The sequence below is a fragment of the Macaca mulatta genome, chromosome 11 (assembly GCF_049350105.2).
Source record: "Macaca mulatta isolate MMU2019108-1 chromosome 11, T2T-MMU8v2.0, whole genome shotgun sequence".
NCBI lineage: Eukaryota > Metazoa > Chordata > Mammalia > Primates > Cercopithecidae > Macaca > Macaca mulatta.
In genome coordinates, this window is record NC_133416.1 from 119,502,640 (window position 1) to 119,530,173 (window position 27,534).

The 27,534-nt window shown below is 40.9% G+C and overlaps 1 protein-coding gene across 8 annotated transcripts in view; it reads right to left on the reverse strand.

Moving 5' to 3' along the window:
- The window catches only part of HECTD4 (HECT domain E3 ubiquitin protein ligase 4), a 228,744-nt gene that overhangs the window by 111,072 nt on the left and 90,138 nt on the right, over positions 1 to 27,534 (reverse strand). For all 8 annotated transcript variants that reach the window (XM_028829925.2, XM_028829923.2, XM_028829924.2 and 5 more), the window contains exons 8-13: positions 14,837 to 15,029; positions 10,657 to 10,815; positions 6,199 to 6,312; positions 5,008 to 5,148; positions 1,594 to 1,826; positions 1,070 to 1,215 (exon numbers count right to left, since the gene is read on the reverse strand). In XM_028829925.2, the coding sequence (XP_028685758.1) occupies positions 1,070 to 1,215; positions 1,594 to 1,826; positions 5,008 to 5,148; positions 6,199 to 6,312; positions 10,657 to 10,815; positions 14,837 to 15,029 (986 nt within the window). The remainder of the gene's footprint in view (positions 1 to 1,069; positions 1,216 to 1,593; positions 1,827 to 5,007; positions 5,149 to 6,198; positions 6,313 to 10,656; positions 10,816 to 14,836; positions 15,030 to 27,534) is intronic.

Sequence of the window (27,534 nt, forward strand, 5' to 3'; positions counted from 1 at the left end):
ACAGAAAGAGATTTGAAGCATAATGCGCTGTGGAAGGAAAACAACTTCCTGTCATCTATGCTCACCCCTGTCATACAGATCTTTCAGATCAACCATTCAGCTCTCTCTTGGAAACTAAATTATAGTTATAGTCACTTTAAGGCTGTATTCCTGTATAAAAGCTCGCTGAGGCCAGGCATGGTGGCTCACACCTGTAATCCCAGCACTTTGGGAGGCCAAGGTGGGTGGATCATCTGAGGTCAGGAGTTTGAGACCAGCCTGGCCAAAATGGTGAAACCCCATCTCTACTAAAAATACAAAAATTAGCCAGGCGTGGTGGCAGGTGCCTGTAATCCCAGCTACTTGAGAGGCTGACGCAGGAGAATCACTTGAACCTGGGAGGCAGAGGTTGCGGTGAGCTGAAATCGCACCACTGCACTCGAGCCTGGGCAACAAGAGTAAAACTCTGTCTCAAAAAAGCAAAAAGAAAAAAAGTTCACTGAACTAAAAAAAACAAAAAAAGACTGACAAGAAATAGAAAATGGCCTATAAATTCTGCTCTCTTGTCTCAAAAGCTTTAAACAGGTTGATAAAGACTTGCATTTTTGAGCACTTACTTTGCATCAGGCCTTACCTTAGGAAAACCTCACAGACCCATAAAATAGGTGCTATTTTTATGCTCATCTTACAGCTAAGGAAATGCGAACCTTAAACCAAGGTCACACTAGTGAGTGGCAAAGTCTAGAACCCAGATCTGCCTGTTGCCAAAGCCTGCTTCTTAACCACGCTGCCACACTGCAAAATGAGAACATCAGCCTGCAAATAATCAAAATATCCACTTAAAGGGTTTTTTTTTTTTTTTTTTTTTAGATCCAAACAGTGAGATAAGGAAATGCAAGTACACAGTTGGCTTTGGTCCTCTACAGGTGGGGCTACAAACCCCTCTTCAGTGAAATTATCCCCAATCTATGAGGTCCTGACTGTGGGATGGGGTAAGAGGCATTTATACTACCAGCTTTCAGGGAGGATTACAATGCCTTGCAGAAGAACCATTTTGCAGAGAGCACTACGAAAATCATTAGCTGTTTACCTGATGGCAAGGCAGACTTCCTTCTGAATCTCAGGGCAAATTTGATCTTTTGGTGCCATCAACAACTGCCAAAGAAGCAATCCTGACCGTCGAATGATGTCTCGATTCCTTTCAGTTTGTGGGCTGAAGAAAAATTTAAATACCACCTACAGAAACATAAGGAGTCTATCTAAAAATGCTAATTCTACTGGGGATAAAATTATCCCTACAAAGAAAGTACATGGTAGATACCCTATGAACAAATAAACCAGGTGGATTTTTTTTAACCACAATCTCTTCTAGTGTGTAATGGTATAATTATAGTAAATATTTTGCATATATTAATTGTAATAAGCTATGTATAGCAATACTCCATTAATCACAGTGCAATGAATACGATAATTCTAACTACAGGATTAGAAGGTGGTAGGATACAGAACAGGAAAGTCATTAAATTTTTCTTCTGGTAAAAATGAACTGGCTGAAGCCAAGGTTTGCGTTTCCTTTTCTCTATCATCTTATTTATCTCCAAACAATGTATTTACCTGAAAGACAACGAGAATGCAGCGTATAATACAGGTATCTCCATTAACCATGGCCTTCTCCATAATGTCACAAATACTGCTAAGATGGTGTGCTTCAATTGGATGCTGCTTGCCCAAGACACTTGTGATTGGAAGATTGGGGTTGGTGGCAAGAAGATTAAGTTGGTGTATGCACATCGCACCAACGTGGTGCAATAATTGGTTTATAACCTCATTCGTGGTTATAGCCTCTTCTAGAAGATGAAAAGGAAACTGAGTGAGGAAAGACATCTCTATGGGTGGTCCCCAAAGAACAGACCTCTGACATACAAAAGGTGTGTGCACACTAGAAAAGGGTATTTTGGCTATAATCTCTTTCACTGCTGCCAGAGAACCCTTCTCCCTGCCACAGGTGCTGGGGTGAAAACACTTCAGGAGTTCATTTGTTTGGAACGGAAGTAGCTACCACTTACTGAGCCCTTTTTATATGCTGAAGAATGGGCTGAATGCTTTACATGGTTCTCAACTTAGACTATTTTAGCCCTGTTTTGTAGAGCAATAAACCAAGAGTCACAGAAGTTAAGGAACTTGCCCTAGGTCACATAGCTAAGAAGTGGTAGAACCGGGATTTGGATTCAGGCCACCTCAGTCCACAGCCCCTGAGGTAACCCCTGCTGGTAACCACTCTAGTAAAACCTCTCCATATCCTATGGCTGCTCCATATTAGAACTCCTGTCTATAAATAGTTCCTCATGTTTTGACATGTTAAGCTGAAAATGCCCATTAGATAACCAAGTGGAAGTGAATCCATAGTCTGGCGTTCAGGCAAGAGGCTTGTGAGTCAGTAATACAAAGTGGACTTTCTTTTCTACTTTTTGCTTTTTCAAAAAAATAGCTTTATCAAGATATAATTTATATTCCATAAAACTCGCCCACTCTAAATGCACAACTCACCAAGTTTTAGTAAATTTACACAAACACCAAATTCGAGAGTGAAAGCTGAGAAAAAAAACTGACCCTAGAGATAATAATTACTGTGCTGATAAACATTCGTCTATCCACATGAACTGGCTTTGGTCCTCTGAAGGACCAAGTCTACAAGTTCTCTGATACACTTTTTCTAGGAGGTGGAGCTTAATTACCCTTCCCTTCAGTGTGGTTGAGACTAACAGAGTATTGAAAGGGAGAAGTAGTAATTTTATAGTGGAGAAACCTGGCAGATATCATTTAAACCAAGTGATCAGTTTTTATTATCACTAGTAATAAGTCATGTCAATACCATGTACCTTGGAATAGATGTAATGTGAAGGGGATATTGCTTCTGTGGTATTCTTCCCCCAATCCATAACTTCAGTTTAACCATAAGAAAGCATCAGATGAACCCACAGGGAAGGACATTCTATTCTACAAACGTCTGACTAGTACTCCCCAGGTGTCCTGTTCTGCTCTTCAGACAGAACAACTCTACCAATCTATGGTCCAGGTTTGCTGCTTTCTTCTCCCAGCAGCTCAAATCTGCTGTTGAGCCACTCTACTGAATTTTTCTTTTCAAACCCGGAATTTCCATTTTCTTGTTGTTGTTGTTGTTGTTTTTAAATAATCTCTTTACTGAAATTCTCAATTTGCTTGATCATAGTCATCATATTTACCTTTGATTTTTTTAAACTTGGATTCCTTTAGTTCTTTAAATGCATTTATAACGGCTGCTTTAAGTCTTCATCTGACTTTAAAGTCATTAGTCCAACATCTGCGTTTCTCCTGCATTGCGTGGTTACTGATTTTTCTGCTCAGTTTATTTTCTCAAATACTTGTTTCTTTCTTTCTTTCATTTATTTATTTATTTATTTATTTTATCTTATCTTATTTTATTTTTTTGAGATGGAGTTTCACTCTTGTTGCCCCGGCTGGTATGCAATGGCGTGATCAAGGCTCACTGCAACCTCAGCCTCCCAGTTCAAGTGATTCTCCTGCCCCAGCCTCCCAAGTAGCTGAGACTACAGGCGCCTGCCATCATGCTCAGCTAATTTTTATGTGTTTTTAGTACAGATGGGGTTTCACCATGTTGGCCAGGCTGGTCTCGAATTCCTGACCTCAGGTGATCTGCCCACCTCGGCCTCCCAAAGTGCTGGGATTACAGGCGTGAGCCACCACGCCCAGCTCCATTTATTTTTAATTATTCTTGTTTTTCTTTTTCAGCCTGGCTTCCTAGGGGTCACCCCTATCTGTATTCCTTAGTGGTTGTCAACCAATGATTGTACTCCAACACCTTGAGCCAGTAACACTTTCACCCTGGATGGATCTGTGTGTTTTGGGGGAAGTGCAGCAAAGTTCACAGGGTTTTAAACTCTGCTCTGGTTTTTGCTTCCTGTTGGGCCCTCTCACATCTTTGCATGTGTATGCAGACTCATGTTTCGCCAGAATTGTGCGAGTAGCTTAGGCTGTCTTAGGCCTCTTCTGTGTAGGCGTGTGGTCCCCCACAGCTTTCTCACTATCCAGATCTCACTAGTAAACTTCTAGCTAGTCAGCTGGGCCACTGCTTGCCCTAACTGGGATCAAGATCTAAGGCCTGCTGAGCCACAGGTCTCTGTTTGTTTGCCACCAAGATGACTACTGTTACTGACAATGCTACTGGACATGAGGTTTTTCCACGCTCTGCTCCCTATCAAGTCAGCCCCCTCTGGCAGCAAAGCTGCTGCTTTTCACAGTCTTCCCCACCCTGAGAGAATTATTATGCTGACCAAGCTTGAGGTGGTCAGCACAGTAATTCTCCCACAGCAGACTGAGGTGGAGGATCGGAGCAGTTCTAGTACCCAAAGTTCAGGGCTTTTTAAAATGAATAACAACTCTCAATTTGGTGTATGCCTTGGCAATTTCCAGAGCCTGGAAATAGTTGTTTTTGATAATTACCTGTTTTAGTGTTGCTTTATGGGTAGGGGACTTGCTGAGTGATTAATTCCTCCGTATTAGCATAGTTGACTTTAAAGCCACAAGATTTTAAGTTAATATTAACTTAATATTAAGAATGTTCATATTAATATTAAAAAATACAAAGGTCCTTCACTGGTAATTCCATCTAAGTTTGTATATAAATAAGTCATTATCAATGCAAAACATTACAACAGCATACAATCCCATGCCAAATACAAATAATTTTTGCAACAAAGTTCCAACAATTTCAGGAAGGACATAACAATTTTCCTTTAAAAAAGTCTATTGACCACCTCAAAAGCTCTATTTATTTACATACTTATTCACTTAATCATAACTCATCTTTCATGGTTACAGAGAACAAAGGACTTTAGGTTTCAAAAGTTCAAAGAGGGAAAACTGGGGACACATTCTGGGGTTGGGCTATGTTTTCACCTACAAATGCTGTGGTATTCTCTCATATTTCAGAAGGAAATCTTTTCCTGCAAGACCCTGAATGCACCTCACCTTTGGGCTCAGTGATAATGTGACTGACTCCAAGTCTCTGGCAGACATAATGGAAGGCTTGATTCCCAGGGTTACACCACTGATCGATATAGTCATTTGAGCATGTCCATAGCATGTTATTCACTGTGTCATAACATGCTCCTGCAAAAAGAGCATACTGTATTCAGTCATCATGCCACCAGCTACCTGTATACATATTTCTCACAAGCACTGCTACAAAGTGGAAGGGCAAGGATGCTCTCTAATGTTGACAACCCACATCCCTAGTCCCATAGATTTACTTGGCAAGGTACTAGGTGGGGACTCGGCAAGAAGCCAGCATTTAATTTTTAATTTTGCTTAACTCCTGTGTGAGAAGGAGTAAGTCTCACAAAATAGAGAGCTCTTAGTAACTGATTTATCTGTGACCTACTTCCAAAAAGGATTTAAGTGTCTTACATTAAAAACCCAGGTATAATAAACCACTTAATATTAATACACAGTAAAAAGCCCTAATAACTGAGCCTAAAACTTAGAAATAAGCTTCCTACCACCCAGGGCAAAGAGAAAATCCAGAATATTACTTAACGTTCATTTTCTAGCAATAACAGGTATACCAATTCCTCACAGGAAATAAACTTTTCATGGCATAAACCTTGAGAATTTCCTATAGGCATTATTGCACAACCTAATAAACAGTATCTTCAATTGCAGTTTACTCAGAGGAATTTTACATATGGCAATTTCTTATACTCATTCCCAAAATTAAAATTTAATATTAAAAAAATTCTTTCTGGCTGGGCACAATGGCTCATGCCTGTAATCCCAGCACTTTGGGAGGCTGAGGCAGGAGGATTGCTTGAGCCCGGGAGTTTGAGATCAGCCTGGGTGACATAGTGAGACCTTGGCTCTACAAAAAATAAACAAAATTAGCTGGGCATGGTGGTGTACTCCTATAGTCCCTGTTACTCAGGAGGCTGAGATGGGAGGACTGCTTGAGCCCAGGAGGTGGAGGCTACAGTGAGCCAAGATCGCACCACTTTACTCCAGCCTAGGTGACAGAAGAGACCCTGTCTCAAAAAAACAAAACAAAACAAAAAACGTCTTTCTTTTCAAGGAAACAAGAATGCCACAGGGAACTGGCAAGATAGTTCAAGAGAAATTTGCTAAAACTTTAAATTTTCCAAAGAAATGTGCACGTTTATTTCTTACCCAATCCTGGTACGAGAGCACCACGCCCCAGTGAGCTTCCAGCAGCATCTATGAGATCTGCACGACTTGTAAACTGACCATCCGAAATATTATACACCAAGCTGGAGGCTAGGACTTTGGAAACAAACATTAAGCTGTTTAATGAGCCTGAAGATTATTTTCAAAGTTTAAATTTTAGGCTTTTAACAAAATTTTTATAAAAATCACACCCCTTTCTTATTGTTGCGTATTGGTGGTAATTGGTGGTAAAGGGATGGAGAATACATGCATAAGACCACAGAAAGAAAACTGTCACCACCAGAAATCTTCCTAAATTTAACATTGAACCATAGTTTTCAAAGTGTTTTTAAAACGGCACCTTTTGCATGATGGTTCTTTCTGATACACATTATCAAAAGGGTAATTGCAAGAGGGGTTACCATCACTAAATCACAAGATGAAAATGTTTACAAGAAACACTTTGCAGTTAGTCAGTGTTCAATAAAGCTTGGTGTACACTTAGCTGCAATCTTTCCTAATACACCTTGACTTTTTCCCTTAACACAGGATGGTGCAGTGGTAAAGAGCATGGACTTTGGGCTTCGGAGTTTCAATTCCAGCTCTAACACTTTTGGGTGGCCCTGGGAAAGACATTGAACATCTCAGTTTCCTCATTTCTAGAGTGGAAATAATAAAAGTACCTACCTTATACAGTTATTGTAAAGAGTAAATGAGTTAAAATATGTCAAGGATCCACACCAGCATATATATACATTAATTGCTATCACTGATTTTATTTTCTTCCCCATTTTCAAACAAAACTTTAGCACTGTGTCTCAAGTTTGCTTCTTTTTCATATTCTCATCACCCTAGTAGCCCAGATCTGCATCATGCCTAACTTGAGTTATAACATAAATGATACTCTTTTTTCTATTTTCTACTGTTCCATTAAACAAAATGGGACAGTAGAAAATAGATCTCCAAATCTCTTTTCATGGTACTTAACATACATATGCTTTCTCCTCACTTGGCCACTTATATGAATAATACCCGTTCTTTATGGCTTAAACTCAAAACCTCATGAAGTCTCTCCTTTCTACCCCACTCCACAATGAGCCTTTCTTTCTCAGATTCTGCAGCTCACAAATCTGCTCCACGTGGATCCTTCCAGCAGGGATGCAGCACTGTCTATCATTTTCTCATTGTCTCACACACCTACGTCATCTCTCCTAACTAGACTACGAGTTGTTAAAGGCAAGCACCAATTCTTCCACTTTCTGAGCAGCCCCCACAGTAGCCAAAGAGGAACACCCCTGTGTAGCTGGGACTACAAGCATGCGCCACCATGCCCAGCTAATTTTTGTATTTTAGAAGAGATGGGGTTTCACCATGTTGGCCACGATGGTTTCGATCTCTTGACCTCATGACATAGAAGGAATTTAAGCATTTACTGGTTTGTTGCGCTAAAGTAGAATCACTGTGTAAGCTATATCCTCATGAAAGAATGGTACCATCAAGACCCACTTTAATTCAGTGGGGTCAATTTCAGTTCAGCAAAAAAGCCATGCCAAGGAGACTAAACACAATTTAATAAGACCAATGGTCATAATATGCAGTAATAGTAGGAAAAAAGAGGGGAAAAAAAAGACTGATGGTCAATAACATAAAAACCCAATTTTTACTTTTGCTTTATTTATTTATTTATTTATTTATTTAGAGACAGAATCTCGCTCTGTCGCCATGCTGCAGTGCAGTGGCGCGATCTAGGCTCACTGCAACCTCCACCTCCTGGGTTAAGCAGTTCTCCTGCCTCAGCCTCCTGTGTAGCTGGGACTACAGGCACGTGCCACCATGCCCAGCTAATTTTTGTATTTTAGTAGAGACGGGGTTTCACCATGTTGGCCACAATGGTCTCGATCTCTTGACCTCATGATTCGCCCGCCACGGCCTCCCAAAGTGCTGGGATTACAGGCGTGAGCCACTGCGCCCAGCCAAAAAACCCAATCTTTAAATGGACAAAAGACTTTGGAGGAATAAATATTCCTCCAAAGAAGATATACAAATGGCCAATAAGCACATGAAAAGATGCTAAGCATCATTAGTCATTAAGGAAATGCACAAATCACAATGAGGTACCACTTCATATCCACAAAGATGGCTATAATCAGAAAAACGGAAAATAACAAATGTTGGCGAGGATGTAGAGAAAATAGAACTATTATACTTAGGAGATGAGAACGTAAAATGGTATGGCCACTTTGGGAAACAGTTTAGCAGTCCCTCCAAGGGTAAACATATACTTACCATATGACCCCGCAATTCCACTCCTATGTATGCGCCCATAGTATGAAAAATGTCCACACAAAACTGATATACGAATGTTCGTAACAGCATTATTCAAAATAGCCAAAAAGTAGAAACAACTCAAATGTCCACCAACTTATGAATGGATAAACAAAATGGGATATTATCTACACAATGAAATATAATTCAACCATAAAAAGTAATGAAGTACTGATTCATGCTGTAATATGGATGAACCTCAAAAACATTATGTTAAGTTTAAAAAACAGTCACAGACTCGCTCCATCCTGCCAACGTGTGAAGATGCCTGCTTCTCCTTTGCCTTCTGCTATGATTGTAAGTTTCCTAAGGCCTCCCCAGCAATGTGTAACTGATGGATAGAACAACTTGCAACCAATGAAAAAGAGCTGGATCTGGTGTCAAGAGACTTGGACCACATCACTTCACCTGTCTGAGCCTCAGTAACCACGTAGTGATTCCATGGCTAAAGACTGAGAAAGATCTAGGATCATTGGTGTCCAGTAACAAATGCACATTTGCAAGCACTAAGGAGAAAACCTCATTCCATGTACTTTCTTCCTGGAGACCACGCCCACTACAGCAAGGAGTATCCACAAGCGAGGGTGGAATTGTGCATGAGTAGAGAACACTCTCCATCTCTTCTCACATCATACAGCTCTCCAGTTGACACAATCCTCAACTATATTTACATAGAGGGAAAAATGATTCTATATTTATATAGAACTCTCCATAATGTGTCAAGTGTCCTCACACTATCCTATGTGGTAGGTATAATCATCTGCACATTTTTTTAAATGGGAAAGTTGAGGCTTTGAATGATTAATTTTCCCAAGATAATAGTTACTAAAAGGAAGAAACAAGATTTTTACATGTCTGTCTACTTTTATAGCTCCTCCTGATTTTATTCATAGCTCAGCCACCATAATATGCACAGAATGAGACAAAATAATAAGTGGTATTTTGCTACTATCAAGTAAAATCAAAAATTAAAAATCAAGCAAATAAACAAACAAAAAAGCAGTCATAAAAGGCCGTATGTTGCATAATTCCATTTACATGAAAAGTAGAGTACAGGTAACTCCACAGAGACAGAAAGTAGATTGGTAGATGCCAGGGGTCAGGGAGTAGGAGAGCAACTGTTGATAAGTATGAGGTTTCTTTTTGGGGTGATGGGTAGATTAGTGGTAACGACTGCACAACTCTGTGAACTTATTAAAAACCACTGAATTGTATATTTTAAACGGGTAAAATTTATGGTGTGTGAGTTATATCTCAATAAAGCCACCGTCCCCAGCCTGAGGAACATTTTTTTAATTCTATACTTTATCCCATTTAATTATGTGTCCACTCTGAAGCCAAAATTACACTGCTTTAATTACTGTAGTGTGCCTCCTTATACAAATATATGTATATTTTAAAATATTAATACATTTTTCCACATCTGCTTTTCTATGTCTTATGCTTAGTATTTTGTATATGTGTCCTAAAATGGAGGTGTTTTGCATACGTATTTTAATAGCTTTGAAATTCTATCCGCAGGGCGTGGTGGCTCATGTCTGTAATCCCAGCACTTTGGGAGGTCAAGGTGGGTGGATCACCTGAGGCCAGGAATTCGAGACCAGCCTGGCTAACATGGTGAAATGCCATCTCTACTAAAAATAAAAAAATTAGCTGGGCATGGTGGCGTGTGCCTGTAATCTCAGTTACTAGGGAGGCTGAGGCAGGAGAATCACTTCAACCTGGGAGGCAGAAGTTGCAGTGGGCTGAGGTCATGCCACTGCACTTCAGCCTGGGCGACAGAGCAAGATTCCATCTAAAAAAAAAAGAAATTCTATCACAGTGAGTAGATCTCTTGCTATATCATCAGTAAATAATGTGACAAAATATTATTTTGTTTCCTAAAACTTTGTTGAACTGATTATTTCTATTAATTTTACAGGACAATAGTTTTCAAAAACTATACTAATATGTCATCCACAAAAAATTATATTGTTAAATCTTCCTAGCCTATATTGATAATTGGTATTTTTTGTTATCAGAGAGCTATTGCAAACAACTATTTAACAAAGTAAGTTTTAAATAATTAATAAGAGAGCCTTAAATTTCAGAGTTTGAGATAAATCGAGGAAAGTGCCACAGGTAAAATTCACTTACTTTTTAAAGATGACAAACCACTTGTTCCACCAAAAAGAGATCGGGTGGCAGAGCTGCCTGATCCCCCTGGAGGAGGCACCAGCATCACCAAGTAGGTGCCACAGGTATATATGGGTGTCTTCCGCAGCATTTTCAGAGGCAGCCCACAGCTAGTATTTGCTGGACAAAGAAATAAAAATGCTAAGTCAAAATACTTGACACAAAAATTAATTTGATTACCAACACAGATTAGGATATAAAGAGGGAGACCCAAACTCAAACTAAGATTTGGAAAACAGATTTCCAGATTAGGAAAACAGAGTAAGAAGTAATAGCTAAGGAAAAAAATAAGTATCTTCTGGCTCCACAGCCTGACCCTGAGCCTCCTATTTATATGGTCTGAACATTTCTTGAATGTGTTCCCAATCCTCAATATACCATCATGCCTCCACAAATTATTCTAAAAAAAAAAAACATCCTCACGTGGACTAAATCTCAAAATAAGAGAAGAATCCTACTATTTATTTGCGTTTCCCCTAGAAAACTGATATAGGTTGAGTACATTTATCTGAAATGCTTAAGACCAGAAGTGTTTTGGATTTCAGATTTTTTCAGAATTTAAAATATTTGCATTATACTTAAGAGTTGAGCATTCCTAACTGAAAAATCCAAAATTCAAAATATTCCAATGAACATTTCCTTTGTTTTTTATTTATTTTTACTCATTACATCTGAGATTAGTGAGAGTATTTCCTTTGAGCATCATGTAGGCACTCAAAAAGTTTCAGATTTGGGAGCATTTTAGATCTTTAGATTTGGGATGAACAACCTATATTCTAATCAAGATCTTGGGTTCTTTTTCCATTTTATATAGAACAAATTCTTGAAAGGTTTGTGATATTAAACTCATAACAAACAGCTTTCAACATGAAATTGGCCAAAAATTTCAACCTAATGAAAGCTTTCACAATATCTATCACAAAACAGTTTTATAGCTGTGTAATTTATTATAACCCTTTACATACATTTTTCTTGTTTAAAAGGGTCAATGACATAAACTGTCATTAGGAAATAATTATTGTTTCTAATCAAGAGGTGTAAAATGTACTTTAATCTCCCTTACTGGCATATCTAAAACATGGAGTGAATTTACGGATTTTCTATATACAAGCCTAGCAAGGATTGATTATGTCAACAGAAAATCAATCAGAGTGCTTTACTTTTTTTTTTTTTTTTTTTTTTTTTGAGACGGAGTCTCGCTCTGTCGCCCAGGCTGGAGTGCAGTGGCCGGATCTCAGCTCACTGCAAGCTCCGCCTCCCGGGTTCACGCCATTCTCCTGCCTCAGTCTCCCGAGTAGCTGGGACTACAGGCGCCCGCCACCTCGCCCGGCTAGTTTTTTTTTTGTATTTTTTAGTAGAGATGGGGTTTCACCATGTTAGCCAGGATGGTCTCGATCTCCTGACCTCGTGATCCGCCCGTCTCGGCCTCCCAAAGTGCTGGGATTACAGGCTTGAGCCACCGCGCCCGGCCCAGAGTGCTTTACTTAGAAAGCTGTCAGGCTGTAAAATATAACTTATTATCTATAGCCTAGATAGATGAAAATCATTTTTAAATGGTATAGATTAGAAGAGTGAGTAAAGTGAAACCTAATCTATCTGATATTTGTTTTGAATGTTTGTGCTTCTAAAAAGTTTTATTTTTTTTAAGCTGCAAGCCCCCACCAAGTATATTCTTCATTAAGGACATAAATTCAAGAAGATAAATTTCCACAGGTAAGAAACCTCAAGACAGCAATAACTGGAAAATTAGCAACTTTGTGAGTATAACATTTTCACCAAGATGTTTTTAATAGACATACCCTTACTAACATGGTAATAGGTATTAGTTTATAACGGAATAAAAACTTTTCTATTTTTTATTTTTTGAGACTGAGTCTCAAAATTGAGTCTCACCATTGTCGGCCTGGGCTGCAGTACAATGGCGCCATCTCGGCTCACTGCAACCTCTGCTTCCTGGGTTCCAGCAATTCTGCCTCAGCCTCCCAAGCAGCTGAGATTACAGGTGCCCGCCATCAAGACCGGCTAATTTTTGTATTTTTAGTAGAGATGGGGTTTCACCATGTTGGCCAGGCTGGTCTTGAACTCCTGACCTCAGGTGATCCACCCGCCTCGGCCTCCCAAAATGCTGGGATTACAGGCGTAAGCCACTGCGCCTGGCCAAAAACGTATAGACACCTTGTATGTTCGCTTACTTTTGAAAAGTTTCTTGGTTTATAACTGATGAATTTTTAATGTAGCAACATCATGTTAAAGAATCCACAGACTGCTTGAGCCCAAGAGTTTGAGACCAGCCCGGGCAACATAGCAAGACCTCATCTCTTAAAAAAAAAAAAAAAAAAGTACAATGAGACCACATGTTTAGAATATAGATACCAGTTTCTACCAATTCCAGTATACGTGCTACTAAAGCGTGCACATTTCTACCAAATTCTAAATATATCCTTGCTTTCTGAGGTCTTGTTTTGATATTATACATATTTTCAATAAGCATTCCTTTAGTATTTCCATTGTTTAGGGTAAGATTTCCTTTTCTCCCAAGGGACAAACCCAGATCAGGCCTTCAGCTTGTCATGAAAACGTTTATTTAGGTAACAACAAAAACAGAAACATAAAAGACTATCCTCTAGAAAGTATCTTCTACAGCTGGAATTATCCACTTACCCAAATCACAAAAACTATTAACAATTTTGCCACTTATCTTTGATACAATAGAAGCCTGTGAAAATAAAATACTGTCCTTAAATTCTAATATGGACTAATAAGTATTTAATTTGGTAGTCTCATAACAAATTAACCATAAATATTTTCTCTTCCTAGCATTTCTAACTATAAAAATAAAGCATAAAATTACACTGAATTCATCAAATGCCTATTAATTCAGATGCAGTTTTCTACATATGGTATCTTTTTCTAGCTTTATCTTTTACTACAGTTCATAGTTTGTTATTAATCCAAATATTTGGTATGTAATCTATAAACTCCACGGAATAATGGTTCTTAATGTTTTGGGGGGTCATAGACGACTCTGAAAATCTGATGAAAATTATGACAGATACATATAAAATGATATCTAAAACTTTGAGGGAGTATGTTTAATAACATGTTATTAAACACATTCCCTTAAAGGTGTATCCTGGTTAAGAATTCCTACTTTAAAAGTGCAGAATAGTGTATATAGTATACTACCTTTTATTAAGAAAAGGCAGAAATTATGAACATATAAATTCATCTTTAATTATGCTTGCATAAACACTGGAAGGATAAATGAAAACTAATAAATATAGTTACCTGTGGTGGGGTAGGGTGGGGGCAGAATATAAAATTTACCAACGTGGTGAGAATAAGACTTCTCCGCATATACCTTTTTTTTTTTTTTTTTTTTTTTTTGAGACGGAGTCTGGCTCTGTCACCCAGGCTGGAGTGCAGTGGCGCGATCTCGGCTCACTGCAAGCTCCGCCTCCCAGGTTCACGCCATTCTCCTGCCTCAGCCTCCCGAGTAGCTGGGACTACAGGCGCCCACAACCGCGCCCGGCTAATTTTTTTGTATTTTTAGTAGAGACGGGGTTTCACCGTGGTCTCGATCTCCTGACCTTGTGATCCGCCCGCCTCGGCCTCCCAAAGTGCTGGGATTACAGGCGTGAGCCACCGCGCCCGGCCGCATATACCTTTTTACATTATTTTGACTTTCAAATTCTGTACATGTATTATCTATTTTAAAACATTAAGTTACAAAAACTAAATGATAAATTCTAAAAAACAAAATATCTACTGTAGAAGGCTTTTCTGTTATTTGCTTGGTCAAGACTGTATTTAGGGAAGATGATGCTAACTTTCAGGTTTTCACATTCACAAAGCATATGTGAAATATGAAATCAACTAATTTATACGAATGGTGACGATGATAAGATGTTTATAGTTTAACATGGGGTTGTTTTGCATTCCTACAGGTTCATATGAATTTATGTCCATAGCCTACAACATGTATTGGCTTGGAATAAAAAGCTGGACAATGACTGGAAGACCAAATAAGGTCAACTATGCAAAGGAAAGGGCTTTGCACAGCATGGAGGAAGTGCACAATAAGACGTAGCTGAACAGAGCTATACAAGGAAACAGATCTGGGAAGCACAGAGTAACATACCTGCTTGATCCTCTTTTAGTGTGTTGGAGATGGTGGAACCAGTCAGGGCAGCAAGGGTTGCTGACGGGGAGGCTCTATACCGAGAAAGTCTACTTAGAAGCATCTCATTAATGCTTTTTGCAGATTCGCCCTCTTTTCTCATTAGAATTGTGCGTTCCTGAAGAGGGTTGGCTACAAATACACCATTTTCAACCTAATATAGAAAAAAAGGAGGTCCTAAAATGATATCTGTTTCCATTTTGTCAGCAAATTTCTACTTGAGGATATTATTGTGAGTAAATCAAAAATATTTCAAAAACTGCACCTGAGTAGATGTACACCTTACAACTTAAATGCGCTATAGAAACTACTACAAACAAAAGAGACTATGATAAGTTTGAGAGCTTTCACTTTTCATAATAGCTATAATGTTTAATAAGTCTATGAAAAGTTGTTGATTAAAATTCCTTATACTGGATTCCACAGGCAGCACTTACTAATTACATGCCTCTGACAGGTTGAAGTCAAACGAGAGGAAAACAAATCAATCAGTCTTTGATTTACTGTTAAGGACAACTACGAGGATAATGTCTCAAAATATCTTCAGTGGCTAAAATCCAAACTCTTTATTAACAGCAGTTAACATTAGCACCAGCTGCTCAGGCCCTGGCAGAGCAAGCCTGGACAAAGGCAGATTTTGCTAAAAATACACATCAACTTCAACTGGATCTTTGCTGGTGCTTTATGGTTCTTTCATTCACCACTTGGTTATTCCCCAGAAAAATCTTTGGAGTGGTGACTCCAAAATTCCTTCACCAATTCTGAGCTTAACTTTTAGCAGACCACCTGGTTTTCTTCTTTCTTCTTCTTTTTTTTTTTTTTTTTTTATTCCACCTGGCTTTCCGTATTGCTAAAAAGATCCAGACCACTTACCATAAGCTTCTCCTACTCACGTCTCTTTCAACTTAAGAATCTTGGGACCCAGCCTCATGTATTATTTCCTTCGTCTTAATTCAGAGGAAAAAGGATTTCACCTCATATTAATGAAGATGAACCCTTCCACTTCTGCCTCATGTCCTGTGCTCCCCTCTGCCTCTTCATCATTAGTGCCTCCCTCTCCATTGACTTCCTTCTCTGTTTTCAAATATTCACAGGTCTTAAACAAAACCTTGGTGGCCCATCGAAATATCATCCCTTTTGTCAAATCTGTCATGGCCCCTTTCTAGATCCAAGAACCAGGCCCCCACCAGCAAAGACAGGCAGGACTGGCTTGCAGTTGTAGGGTGTGGAGATAAAAGGGAATGGGAGTGCAAAATGGCAAATCTTCAGAAGCAAAGGGAAAGCAAAAGAGGAGAGAACAGGGAAAGGTTGGTAACACAGAAGGGGCAAGAGAAAGTGAGTAAACTCAGGAGCACAGCCAGGAAAGATTCCCAAAGGTGGGTGTACTTAGTGGGGGAGTCTTTTAAGATATGTTCACAAATGACAAAGAAAAAGATTTGTTACAGAGTCCAAAAATGCTGCTTCTATTTCCCCATTCCCTGCTTTTTAACCCTTTGCAGTTGGTGGTCTCTGAATTCAGCACCCTCTAATGAGTCGGCAATCTCAATGGTTCACCAGTGACCTAACCCCAAAACCAGTGACCTTTTCCTCGACTTTCTTGCAGGTCGTGCCATCACTGCCATCCTTCTTGGGATTCTGATTCCTTAGTGTTGGTGGCAGAACACAATCCTGGTTTCTTTTTTTTTTTTTTTGAGACAGAGTCTTGTTCTGTCACTCAGGCTAGAGTGTAGTGGCGTGATCACAGCTCACTGAACCCTCAATCTCCCCAGGCTCAGATGGTTCTCGCACCCCATCCTCTCAAGTAGCTGGGACCACAGGCATGCGCCACCACAACTGGCTAATTTTTGTATTAATGTTTTTTGTAGAGACAGGGTTTTGCCATGTTGCCCAGGCTGGTCTTGAACTCCTGGGCTCAAGCAATCTGCCTGCCTCAGCTTCTCAAAGTGCTGGAATTACAGGCGTGAGCTACCATGCCCAGCCTGGTTTGTTTCTTTTTAACATGAACACTTACCTCTGTGTAAAGTGCTCACTGTGCTGGTGAGTGAAGCCAGCACAGTCCCTGCTTTCCTTCCTGTCTCTCTTTGCTGGTCAACATCTTCATTTGCTTAAATGGGACCTTTCCCAAGATTAGACCTAGCCCTGGTGTCCAAGACCTTCATCTGGAATGCTCTATCCCTAGAACTTCCAGAGGCTGGCTCTTTCCTATCATTCAGGTCTCAGTTAAATGTTACCTACCCAAAGAGGCCTGCCCTGGTTGCCAATCTAAAAAAGATTCTTCCCCAGCATCCCCAAGCCACAGCACATCATGCTGTTTCATTATCTACACAGCATTTACTACTCTCTGAAATTATTTTACTCATGAAGTCATTTATTGTTTGCCCTTCTACTTTAACATACCCCAATGAATGCCAACTTCCTGAGAACAGGGATCCACCTGCCTTGTTCACCTTAACATCCCCAGCACTTAGGAGGCATTCAATGAATACTCAATTGCTTGCTGAATAAACAGATGAGGGCCCTCCCCCAAATCCAACTCCGCCTCTCTATGGTGACTCCCACATTTCTATTTACAGACCCAACCTTGCTACTAAGATCTAGTTCTACTTTTCTAACTGCCCCTCACCCTCCCCACCGACATTTCTACTTGAACAGCCTCCTGTCACCTAAAATTCAACACATCCACCTCTTACTTCATTGTCTTACCCCAACTCTCCTACTAGATTAACTTTTAGCAAGCATAGCTCTATTTATGTCGCGCAATTCTAAATATACTCCTTCAAAAGCATCCAAGATAAAAATCAATCCCTTTAAGCTTGGCATTCAAAAGCATTACCCAATCTGGCCCTATGAGAAAATCAATAGATACTTTAAAAACAAACAAAACGCTATATTATTGTATTTGAGTACTATGAAAATACTGCAAAGAAAAACTGATAAAGCACCTGTGTGATACAACTAGGGCTGAAGTTTGCTACAAAATGGTAAATCTGCTGGAAATCCCTACTTCAGCAAAGACACTCTTCAGGGTAAGAAGCTGCTGATTTAGGAAGGAGAGGAAGAGCTGGGAGGAGTGAGAAGCAGCCCAGGTTCCTTCCTGGCAACCACTCTGGTCCAAGTCAATATCATCTCAAGAGAGATGATTAGACCAGTCTCCCAACCTGTCTTCCCACTTCCACGGGCACCCCAATGGTTTACTCTCTGCATAGCCAGTGATCATTTAAAAATGTAAATAAAGCCAGGCACAGTGGCTCACACTTGTAATCCCAGCACTTTGGGAGGCCAAGAAGGGAAGATCGCTTAAGCCCAGGAGTTCGAGACCAGCCTGGGCAACACAGATTGAGACCAGCCTGTCTCAAACACACACACACACACATATACACACACACAAAAATTATCCAAAGGCAGTGGCATACGCCTGTAGTCCCTGCTGCAAGGGAGGCTGAGGCAGGAGGATCGCCTGAGCCCAGGAAGTCGAGGCTGCAGTGAACCATGATTGCACCACTGCACTCCAGCCTGGGCAACAGAGGGAGATCCTATCCCACCCCACCCCGCCAAAAAAAAAAAAGTAAAACCACGTCTTCCCTCATTTAAAACCCTGCAGTGGTTTTCCAACACACTTATGATAAAATTCAAATTACTGACAGGGCTTCACAAGGGCCAATGACTGCTGACCTCCTCAGCAACATCTGCCTCAACTCAACCCTTTCTCACCACATTTTTAGCCACACTCGCCTTCTGTCACACCTCCAAAATACCATGCTTCCTCCTAATGCTGGGCCTTGGTACTTGCTATTCCCTCTTCTTGTGCTACCCATCTGTTGCAGTTTGCCTGGAACTGCAGGTTTCAGCACCAAAAGTTCCATGTCCTGAGCAATCCCTCAGTCTCAAGCAAACTGGGATAGTTGGTCACCCTGTCAGGATGGATGGCTTCTTATCATTCAGGTCTCAGCTCAAATGTCTTTCTTTACAAAGGCCTTATGTGCCCTGCAAGCTAAAGGAGCTCCCCATCTCTACCCCGGGCACTCCCTCTCACATTATCCTCTTTAATTTTCTCCCCAGCATTTATCACTAGCTGAAATTATTTCATTCTTGTTGTTTACTTCTGTACTGTCCCACTTCCCATACTCTAATATAAGCTCCATGAAAACAAAAGCTTATTTACTGGGCTACCCAGATACGGCAATATAGTATAGGCCCTCAATTAATACAGAATGAAGGAAGGGTAGCTTAGTAATCTGGATCATAACTGGAAGGAAATAACAAACCCTTAGGGAGAAGGGGGGAAAGACACCTAGTGTGTCCATTACTACACTGACAATATCTTTAGGAAGTTACATGAGGAGAGAAAAATAGCAGTAAAATTGTCACTAAATCTAACCACTTTAAAAACTGCAGTTTATACAGAGTACATGGGAGCAAAAGACCACTCAGAACAAAACAGATGTGAGGATATTTTTTCAAAAGAGGCTTGAAAAGGTAAAAAAGAGTTATAGGCCGGGCGCAGTGGCTCACACTTGTAATCCCAGTAGGTAGAGAGGCAGAAGCAGGAGAACAGCTTGAGCCCAGGAGTTAGAGACCACAGTGAGACCCCATTCTCTAAAAAAAGAAAAAAAGAGTTATAGAAGATTCTCAAGCAGGAATGCATCCAGAGTAGAAGTAGCCAAATCAGGCAGAAAGATTCCATGCCTCAGCTATTTTGTAGTCTTAAAGGCCAGAATTCTGTGTCTAGAGTTTCAGAACGCCTGTTGCTCCAGGTGGGTAGACTGTCACATTGGTGGCCCCTAATGAATGATGCATCCTTGTATTTATGCCCTTGTATAGTCCCCATCCCACACTGAGTCTGGACTTGGTCATATGCCTTTTTTTTTCCCCACATTAGAAAGCAAGTTGCTGGCCAGGCACGATGGCTCATGCCTATAATCCCAGCACTTTGGGAGGCCGAAGCAGGTGGATCACTTGAGGCCAGGAGTTTGAGACCAGCCTGGCCAATATGGTGAAACCCCATCTCTACTAAAAATACAAAATTAGCCAGGTATGGTGGTTTGCACCTGCAATTCTAGTTACCAAGGCAGGAGAACCACTTGAACCCAGGAGGCAAAGGCTGCAGCGAGCCGAGATCACACCACTGCACTCCAGCCTGGGTGACAGAGCAAGACTCTGCCTCAAAAACAAACAAAAAAAAGATGCAGCAGGGGGCGATGGCTCATGCCTGTAATCCCAGCACTTTGGGAAGTTGAGGCAGGTGGATTGCTTGAGCCTAAAAGTTCAAGATCAGCCTGGGCAACATGGCAAAACTCAGTCTACACAAAAAATACAAAAATTAGCTGGGCATGGTGGCATGAGCCTGTAGTCCCAGCTACTCAGGGGGCTGAGGTGGGAGGAATGTTTGAGCCCAAAGCAGGGAATTTGTAGTGAGTGAGACAAGATAGTAGCACCACTACACTCCAGCCTGGGCCACAGAGAGACACAATATATCAAAAAAAGAAAGCATGATACAAGCAGAGGCTTGATACCCACTTGTCCTCTTGAAAAGCTCCTTCCTGAAAACTAGCCTCCATGATGTCAAGAGCTTCAGCATAGGTTACTGAATATTAGGTGCCAAGTGGAGAGAGGCCCTAGAGGATAAGAGGCCATCTTCAATGGCACAGCCCAAGCTAAGCTCCCAGTTGAATGAGGCTGCAGATGTGACTTCAGCTTCACCACGCAGAGCAGAACCACCACCCAGCTGAGCCCCATCAACCTATAAATCACTGTTGCTTGAAGTTACTTAGCTTGGGGATTGTTCATTGAGTAAAAGTAGATAACTGAAATACCATAAAAGTCAGAGAAATTCTGTGATCCAAATGTTAGAGGTCATTTTATATTAATAATAGTTTGTTAGTTAAGCAGGATAATCTCGACATTCCATTTTGTTACATCATATTCCTAAATATATGTCTTCTCTTCTCTTCTTTTTCTTTTCTTCTTGAGACAGGATCTTGGTGTGTCACCCAAGCTGGAGTGCAGTGGCATGATCATGGCTCACTGCAGCCTTGACCTCCAGGGCTCAAATTATCCTCCCACCTCATGCTACTTAGTAGCTGAGACTACAGGTGTGAACCTCCACACCTGGCTAATTAAAAAAATTTTTTTTGTAGAAACGGGGTCTCACTATGTTGCCCAGGCTGGCCTAAATAGATTTCTATAGTCTGCCTTTTATAACAATTAGTTATCTAATTCCATGCTTAGTTAACAAGATATCATTTTGAGAGGTAAGCATGGCTAGTTAGATTCTGCTCTCTGATCTTAGTCATTTCAATCCATTAGTTTTCCCTGAGTCTTAGGTACCAAGAGATCTATTTGGTATAATAGATTAAACTAAGCTGATTGTTTTAGGAAAAAGTGACATTATGGAGGAATACAGATGGTGTTCCAAGAATTTTTTTAATGTTTAGGTTTTTTTTTTCTAATGATAAAACTAATTTATGGTTACTCTTGGAAATCTTGGTGGGGGGAAGAAAGAAAACTATAAATAAGAAAAGCTACCATTATTCTTTGTTTTTGCTTTGTTTTTGTTTTTTGAGACAGTCTCGCTCTGTCGGCCAGGCTGGATGGAGTACAGTGGCATGATCTTGGCTCACTGCAACCTCCGTCTCCCGGGCTCAAGCAGTTCTCCTGCCTCAGCCTCCCGAGTAGGTGGGAATACAGGCATGTGCCAACATACCTGGCTAATTTTTGTATTTTTAGTAGAGACAGGGTTTCACCATGTTGGCCAGGCTGGTCTTGAACTTCTGACCTTAGGTAATCCTCCCGCCTCGGCCTTCCAAAGTGCTGGGATTATAGGCATAAGCCACCACACCCGGCCTATTCTTTCTTTTTAAGGGGATAATCAGTTAATGTTTTAAGTTCTAGCATTTAAAGAAATCAGGCCGGGCACAGTGGCTCACGCCCTTAATCCCAGCACTTTGAGAGGCCGAGGCTGGTGGATTGCTTGAGCTCAGGAGTTTGAGACCAACCTGAGCAACATGGTGAAACCCCATCTCTACAAAAAACACCAGAATTAGCCCAGCAAGGTGGCATGTGCCTGTGGTCCCGGCTACTTGGGAGGCTAGGTGAGAGGAACACTTGAGCCCAGGAGGCTGAGGCTACAGTAAGCCATCATCACACCACTGCACTCCAGCCTGAGTGACAGAGTGAGAGCTAGTCTCAAAAAAAAAAAAAATCAATCAATCAATCAATCATAGGCTCTAGAAAATAATTTTTTTAATTAGCTGGTCATGGTGGCAGGTGCCGGTGGTCCCAGCTGTGAGGGAGGCGGAGGTGAGAAGATCGCTTGAGCCTGCAAGGTTCTAGGCTGCAGTGAACTGTGATCACACCACTCCACTCCAGCCTGGGCAAAAGAGCAACACTCTGTCTCAAATAATAATAATAATAATAAAATATAATAAAGAAATCAGGCCGGATGCGGTGGCTCACACTTGTAATAATAACATTTTGGGAGGCTGAGAAGGACAGATCCCATGAAGTCGGGAGTTTGAGACAAGCCTGACCAACATGGTGAAACCCTGTCTCTACTAAAAATACAAAAATTAGCTGGGCATGGTGGCGCATGCCTGTAGTCCCAGCTACTCAGGAGGCTGAGGCAGGGGAATCATTTGAACCCGGTAGGTGAAGGCTGTGGTGAGCCAAGATCTCACCATTGCACTCCAGCCTGAGCAACAAGAGCGAAATTCTATCTCAGAAAAAGGACAAAAAAAAAGAAACAAATCACAGATAGTTTTGGATGCTGCATGATACCACTGGGATCAATAAAAGGATTTGTCACCAATTTTTAAAAGAATATATCCTGAATCTGTTCACTTTTTACCACCTCCATCATTACTTCACCTTCAGTCCAACACATTATTATCTTTCACCTGGTCTGTGGCAATAGCTTCCTACTAATCCCATTCTTGCCCCCTTCTCGCAAGGTACATTCTTTTAAAAAACGTTTCATTACAAAATTTTTCTTAATACTAAAATATACACAAAAAGAACTAGTAATATCCACTTAGATATTATCTAAGTGTAATTAGATATTATCTAATAAGTAATATCCACTCTAGATACAACAGTTATCAAGATTTTGACATATTTGCTTCATCTCTCCCAGGCATTGTCATTTCACCCCCACATATTTCAGTGTATATCACTATAAAATATAGATATTTTCTTTAATAACTACAATGTAATCACACTTATTATTAGCAATAATTCTTGACATCATCTAATATTGAGTCCATAATTCAATTTCCCCAATTTTCTCAAAAATACTTTTTACAGGCCAGGTGCAGTGGCTCAAGTCTGTAATCCTAGCACTTTGGGAGGCTGAGGTGGGAGGGTCACTTGAGCCCAGGAGTTCAAGGACAACCTAGGCAACATAGTGAGACCCCATCTTTAAAAAAAAGAAAAAAGAGCCGGGCATGGTGGCTCACACCTGCAGCACTTTGGGAGGGTGAGGCGGGCAGATCGCGAGGTCAGGAAATCAAGACCATCCTGGCTAACACAGTGAAACCCCGTCTCTACTAAAAATACAAAAAATTAGCCAGGCGTGGTGGTGGGTGCCTATAGTCCCAGCTACTTGGGAGGCTGAAGCAGGAGAATGGCGTGAACCCGGGAGGCTGAGCTTGCAGTGAGCTGAGATTGCGCCACTGCACTCCAGCCTGGGCGACAGAGCGTCACTCCATCTCAAAAAAAAAAAAAAAAGAAAAAAGGAAAAAAAATACTTTTTACAGTTGGCAGTTGGTCTGTTTGATTCAGGAACCAAACAAGATACAACCTAGACATTATATACATTTGGTTTGTCTCTTTAAATCTCTTCTGGCTTTATTCTTTACCCCAAACCTACAATGAACCTTTAAAACAAGATCCCATCATCTTCCTGCTCAACACTTTCCAGGAGTCTCCCATATCACTTAGAATAAAATCCCAATACTTTGCAAGGCCCTATAAGATATGGCCCTGGCTACCTCTCCAACTTCATCTGCCTTTACTCACTCTCGTCACTCCACTTGAGACACACAGACTTCTTGTTCTTCCTCAACATGCCAACCTCATGCCTATCTCAGGGGCCTCTGCACATGCCATTTCCTGTCTGTAATGTTCTTCTGCCAGATCTTTACATGGCTCATTCCTTTATTTTATTCAGGTGTCAATGCAAATACCACCTCCTTAGAGAGGCTCCCCTGATCATTACCTAGATTAGTCCTATACCAAACACACACTAAATCATTTTTTTATTGCTTTACTTCATCTTCCTTTTTAATAGTTACCACTGCTTGAAACTGTGCTTCTGTCTCTTCCACTAGAATGTAAGCTCCATGAGGACAGATATCTCACTGTCTTTTCTATACTGTATCACCAGCTCCTAGGATACTACCTCGCATGTAGAAGGCCCTTTGTAATGTAGGAGATGAATGAATATGTGAAGACATAGCTACTTAAACTTGAGGCTACTGCATGAAGTGCCCAGAACTCACGTCAGTAAGGCTGGATGAGAAGCTTCCATTTGTATACAGTGGATTAGGATTACTAGCATGCCACAAAATAAAAATGCCAGGAAAAAATCTTTTGGCCGGGCGCGGGGGCTCACACCTATACTATAATCCCAGCACTTTGGGAGACCGAGGCGGGCAGATCACAAGGTCAGGAGTTTAAGACCAGCCTGGCCAACATAGTGAAACCCCGTCTCTACTAAAATTACAAAAAATTAGCCAGGGGTGGTGGCGGGCACCTGTAATCCCAGCTACTAGGGAGGCTGAGGCAGGAGAATTGTTTGAACCTAGGAGGCAGAGGTTGCAGTGAGCCAAGATCACACCACTGCACTCCAGCCCGGGCAATAATGCGAAACTCTGTGTAAAAAATAAAAAAATTTAAAAAATCTTTCATGAGGGATGTTATTGAGGGAATTCAAATATCCAATGAGGGCCAGGCGCAGTGGCTCACGCCTATAATCCCAGCACTTTGGGAGGCTGGGGTGGGTGGATCACTTGAGGTCAGGAGTTTGAGACCAGCCTGACCAACATGGTGAAATCCTGTCTCTATTAAAAATACAAAAGTTAGCTGGGCTTGGTGGTGGCACCTGTAATCCCAGCTACTCAGGAGGCTGAGGCAGGAGAATCACTTGAACCAGGGAGGCGGAGGTTGTGGTGAGCCGAGATTGCACCATTGCACTCCAGCCTGGGCAACAGAGCAAGACTCCGTCTCAAAAAAAAAAAAATTAGCTGGGCGTGGTGGTGGTGGCTTGCACCTGTAATCTCAGCTACTCGGGAGGCTGAGGCAGGAGGATTTATTGAACCTGGGAGACAGAGGTTGCAGTGAGCTGAGATCGTGCCACTGTACTCCAGCCTGGGTGACAGAACAAGATTCTATCTCAAAATCAATCAATCAATCCATCTTGCTTTAAAGTAGAATTTTACTTCAATAATAGAGCAAGGTACAGAAGAATGTGTATAATAAATCACCATTTGTGTAAAAAACAGAAAAGGAAAAACAAAATATATACATGCATTTGTTTGTATGTGCTCAGTCTGTGGAAGGATATAGAAGAAAATGCCAACCTCACTTGCCTCTGAGGGAAACTGGGCTAGGAAGCAGAGTAGGTGACAGACTTTTGTACCTTCTGAGTTGTATAACTGTGAATATCATGTTAAAAATTTTTTTTTTTTTTTTTTTTTTTTTTTTTTTTGAGGCGGAGTCTCACTCTGTCGCCCAGGCTGGAGTGCAGTGGCGCGATCTCAGCTCACTGCAAGCTCCGCCTCCCGGGTTCCCGCCATTCTCCTGCCTCAGCCTCCCGAGTAGCTGGGACTACAGGCGCCGCCACCACGCCCGGCTAATTTTTTTGTATTTTTAGTGGAGACGGGGTTTCATTGTGTTAGCCAGGATGGTCTCGATCTCCTGACCTCGTGATCCGCCCGTCTCGGCCTCCCAAAGTGCTGGGATTACAGGCTTGAGCCACCGCGCCCGGCCTTAAAAATATTTTTAATTAAAACAACATAGCTATTACCAACCTTGAAGAGAAAGTTATCAGTACTTAGTTTTCTTTCTTTTTTTTGTGGTGCTGGGGAGACAGGGTCTCACTCTGTCACCCAGGCTGGAGTGCAGTGGCGCAATCATAGCTCACTACAGTCTTGACCTTCTGGGCTCAAGCAATCCCCCTGCCTCAGCCCCCTAAGTAGCTGGGACTATAGTGCACCACCACACCTGGCTAATTTTTTTTTTATTTTTTGGAGAGATGAGGTCTCACTTTGATGCTCAGACTGGTCTTCTTTTTTCTTTTCTTATAGGCCATGCTAATCTTTTCTGTATCTTTCCAATTTGGATGTCTGTGCTGCTGAAGTGAGCACTTATCAGTACTCCTAAGTATCGGAGTGAAATCATAATTCCCAGCAAATCTAATTCCTTCCAGTAATTATTATTAGCCACATCTATGTGACAAGTATCTATATTATTTAGAAACCAAGATTAATCATAACTCAGTAGAGAATTTCAGGGCTAGAACTCTATGAAACATTTCATCCAAAGCATCATTTCATAAAGTTTTTTGCCTGGTTTGGCCCAGCCAATCACAGGAGGTCTATGGCTAAGCCCTATCATTTGTGAATTTAGAAACAGGTGACTTTTTAAAATCTATTCAATAACTTAAATTTTTAAAGATGAGATTAAAATATTTCAATGTTCCCACAGTCCATTCCATCATCCCCTTCCAATTTCTCTCCTGTTTTCACATCAAACCCCTGGAGAGAAAGATCTATTGTTCTCCATCTTATCCTCCCTACCTTACCCTCAACCAATTCCATCTGGTTGCCACTCCTATTATTCCCCAAAACAGCTCTTGTTAGCACTGCAACGGCCTCCATATTATAATTCAAAAGGCCTCTTTCAGTCTGACCTTGACTTCTCCAGCAGAATTCAATGCTGTTAAACAAGTTCTCCTTTTTATAAAAAATTCCTTTTTTAAAAGTTAATTTTTCTAAAGAGCCCATTGTTAAACTTTAAAAACACATGAAAAGATCAATGGTGGCAAGTTAAGTCTTGCCCCAACCAGTTCCCTTCCCCAGGGAAACCAATGCCTCCAGTCTCTTGTGATGTTTCATCCATTCATTCATTTAGCAAACATTTAATAAGCATCTACTGTGTGCTGGGTACTATTCTAGCACCAGAGGGCACGGTGGCTCATATCTACAGCCACAGCACTTTGGGAAGCCAAGGCAGGCTGGACTACTTGAGTCCAGTAGTTCAAGGCTAGCTGGGGCAACATAGCGAAATCCCGTCTCAAAAAAAAAAGAGAGAGAGAGAGAAACAAAAATCCCTTTGGTGCTGGAGCTGACATTCTAAGCAGGGGAGACAGTCAATAAAAAAGCAAATAAATGAGTAGTAAGAAGAAAACTAAAGCAGGGCAAAGAGGATAGAGAGGATTTATTTTATACAAAATATTTCATATAGAATGGTCTTTTGTTTTACATGAAATATTTCGTACAGAAAAGTCTTTCTGGTAAGGTGATTTTTTTTTTTTTGAGAGATAGGGTCTTGCTTTGTTACCCAGGCTGGAATACAGTGGTGTAATCCTGGCTCACTACAGCCTTGGACTCCTGGACTGAAGTGACTGAAGTGATCCTTCTACCTCAGCAACTGGCTAATGG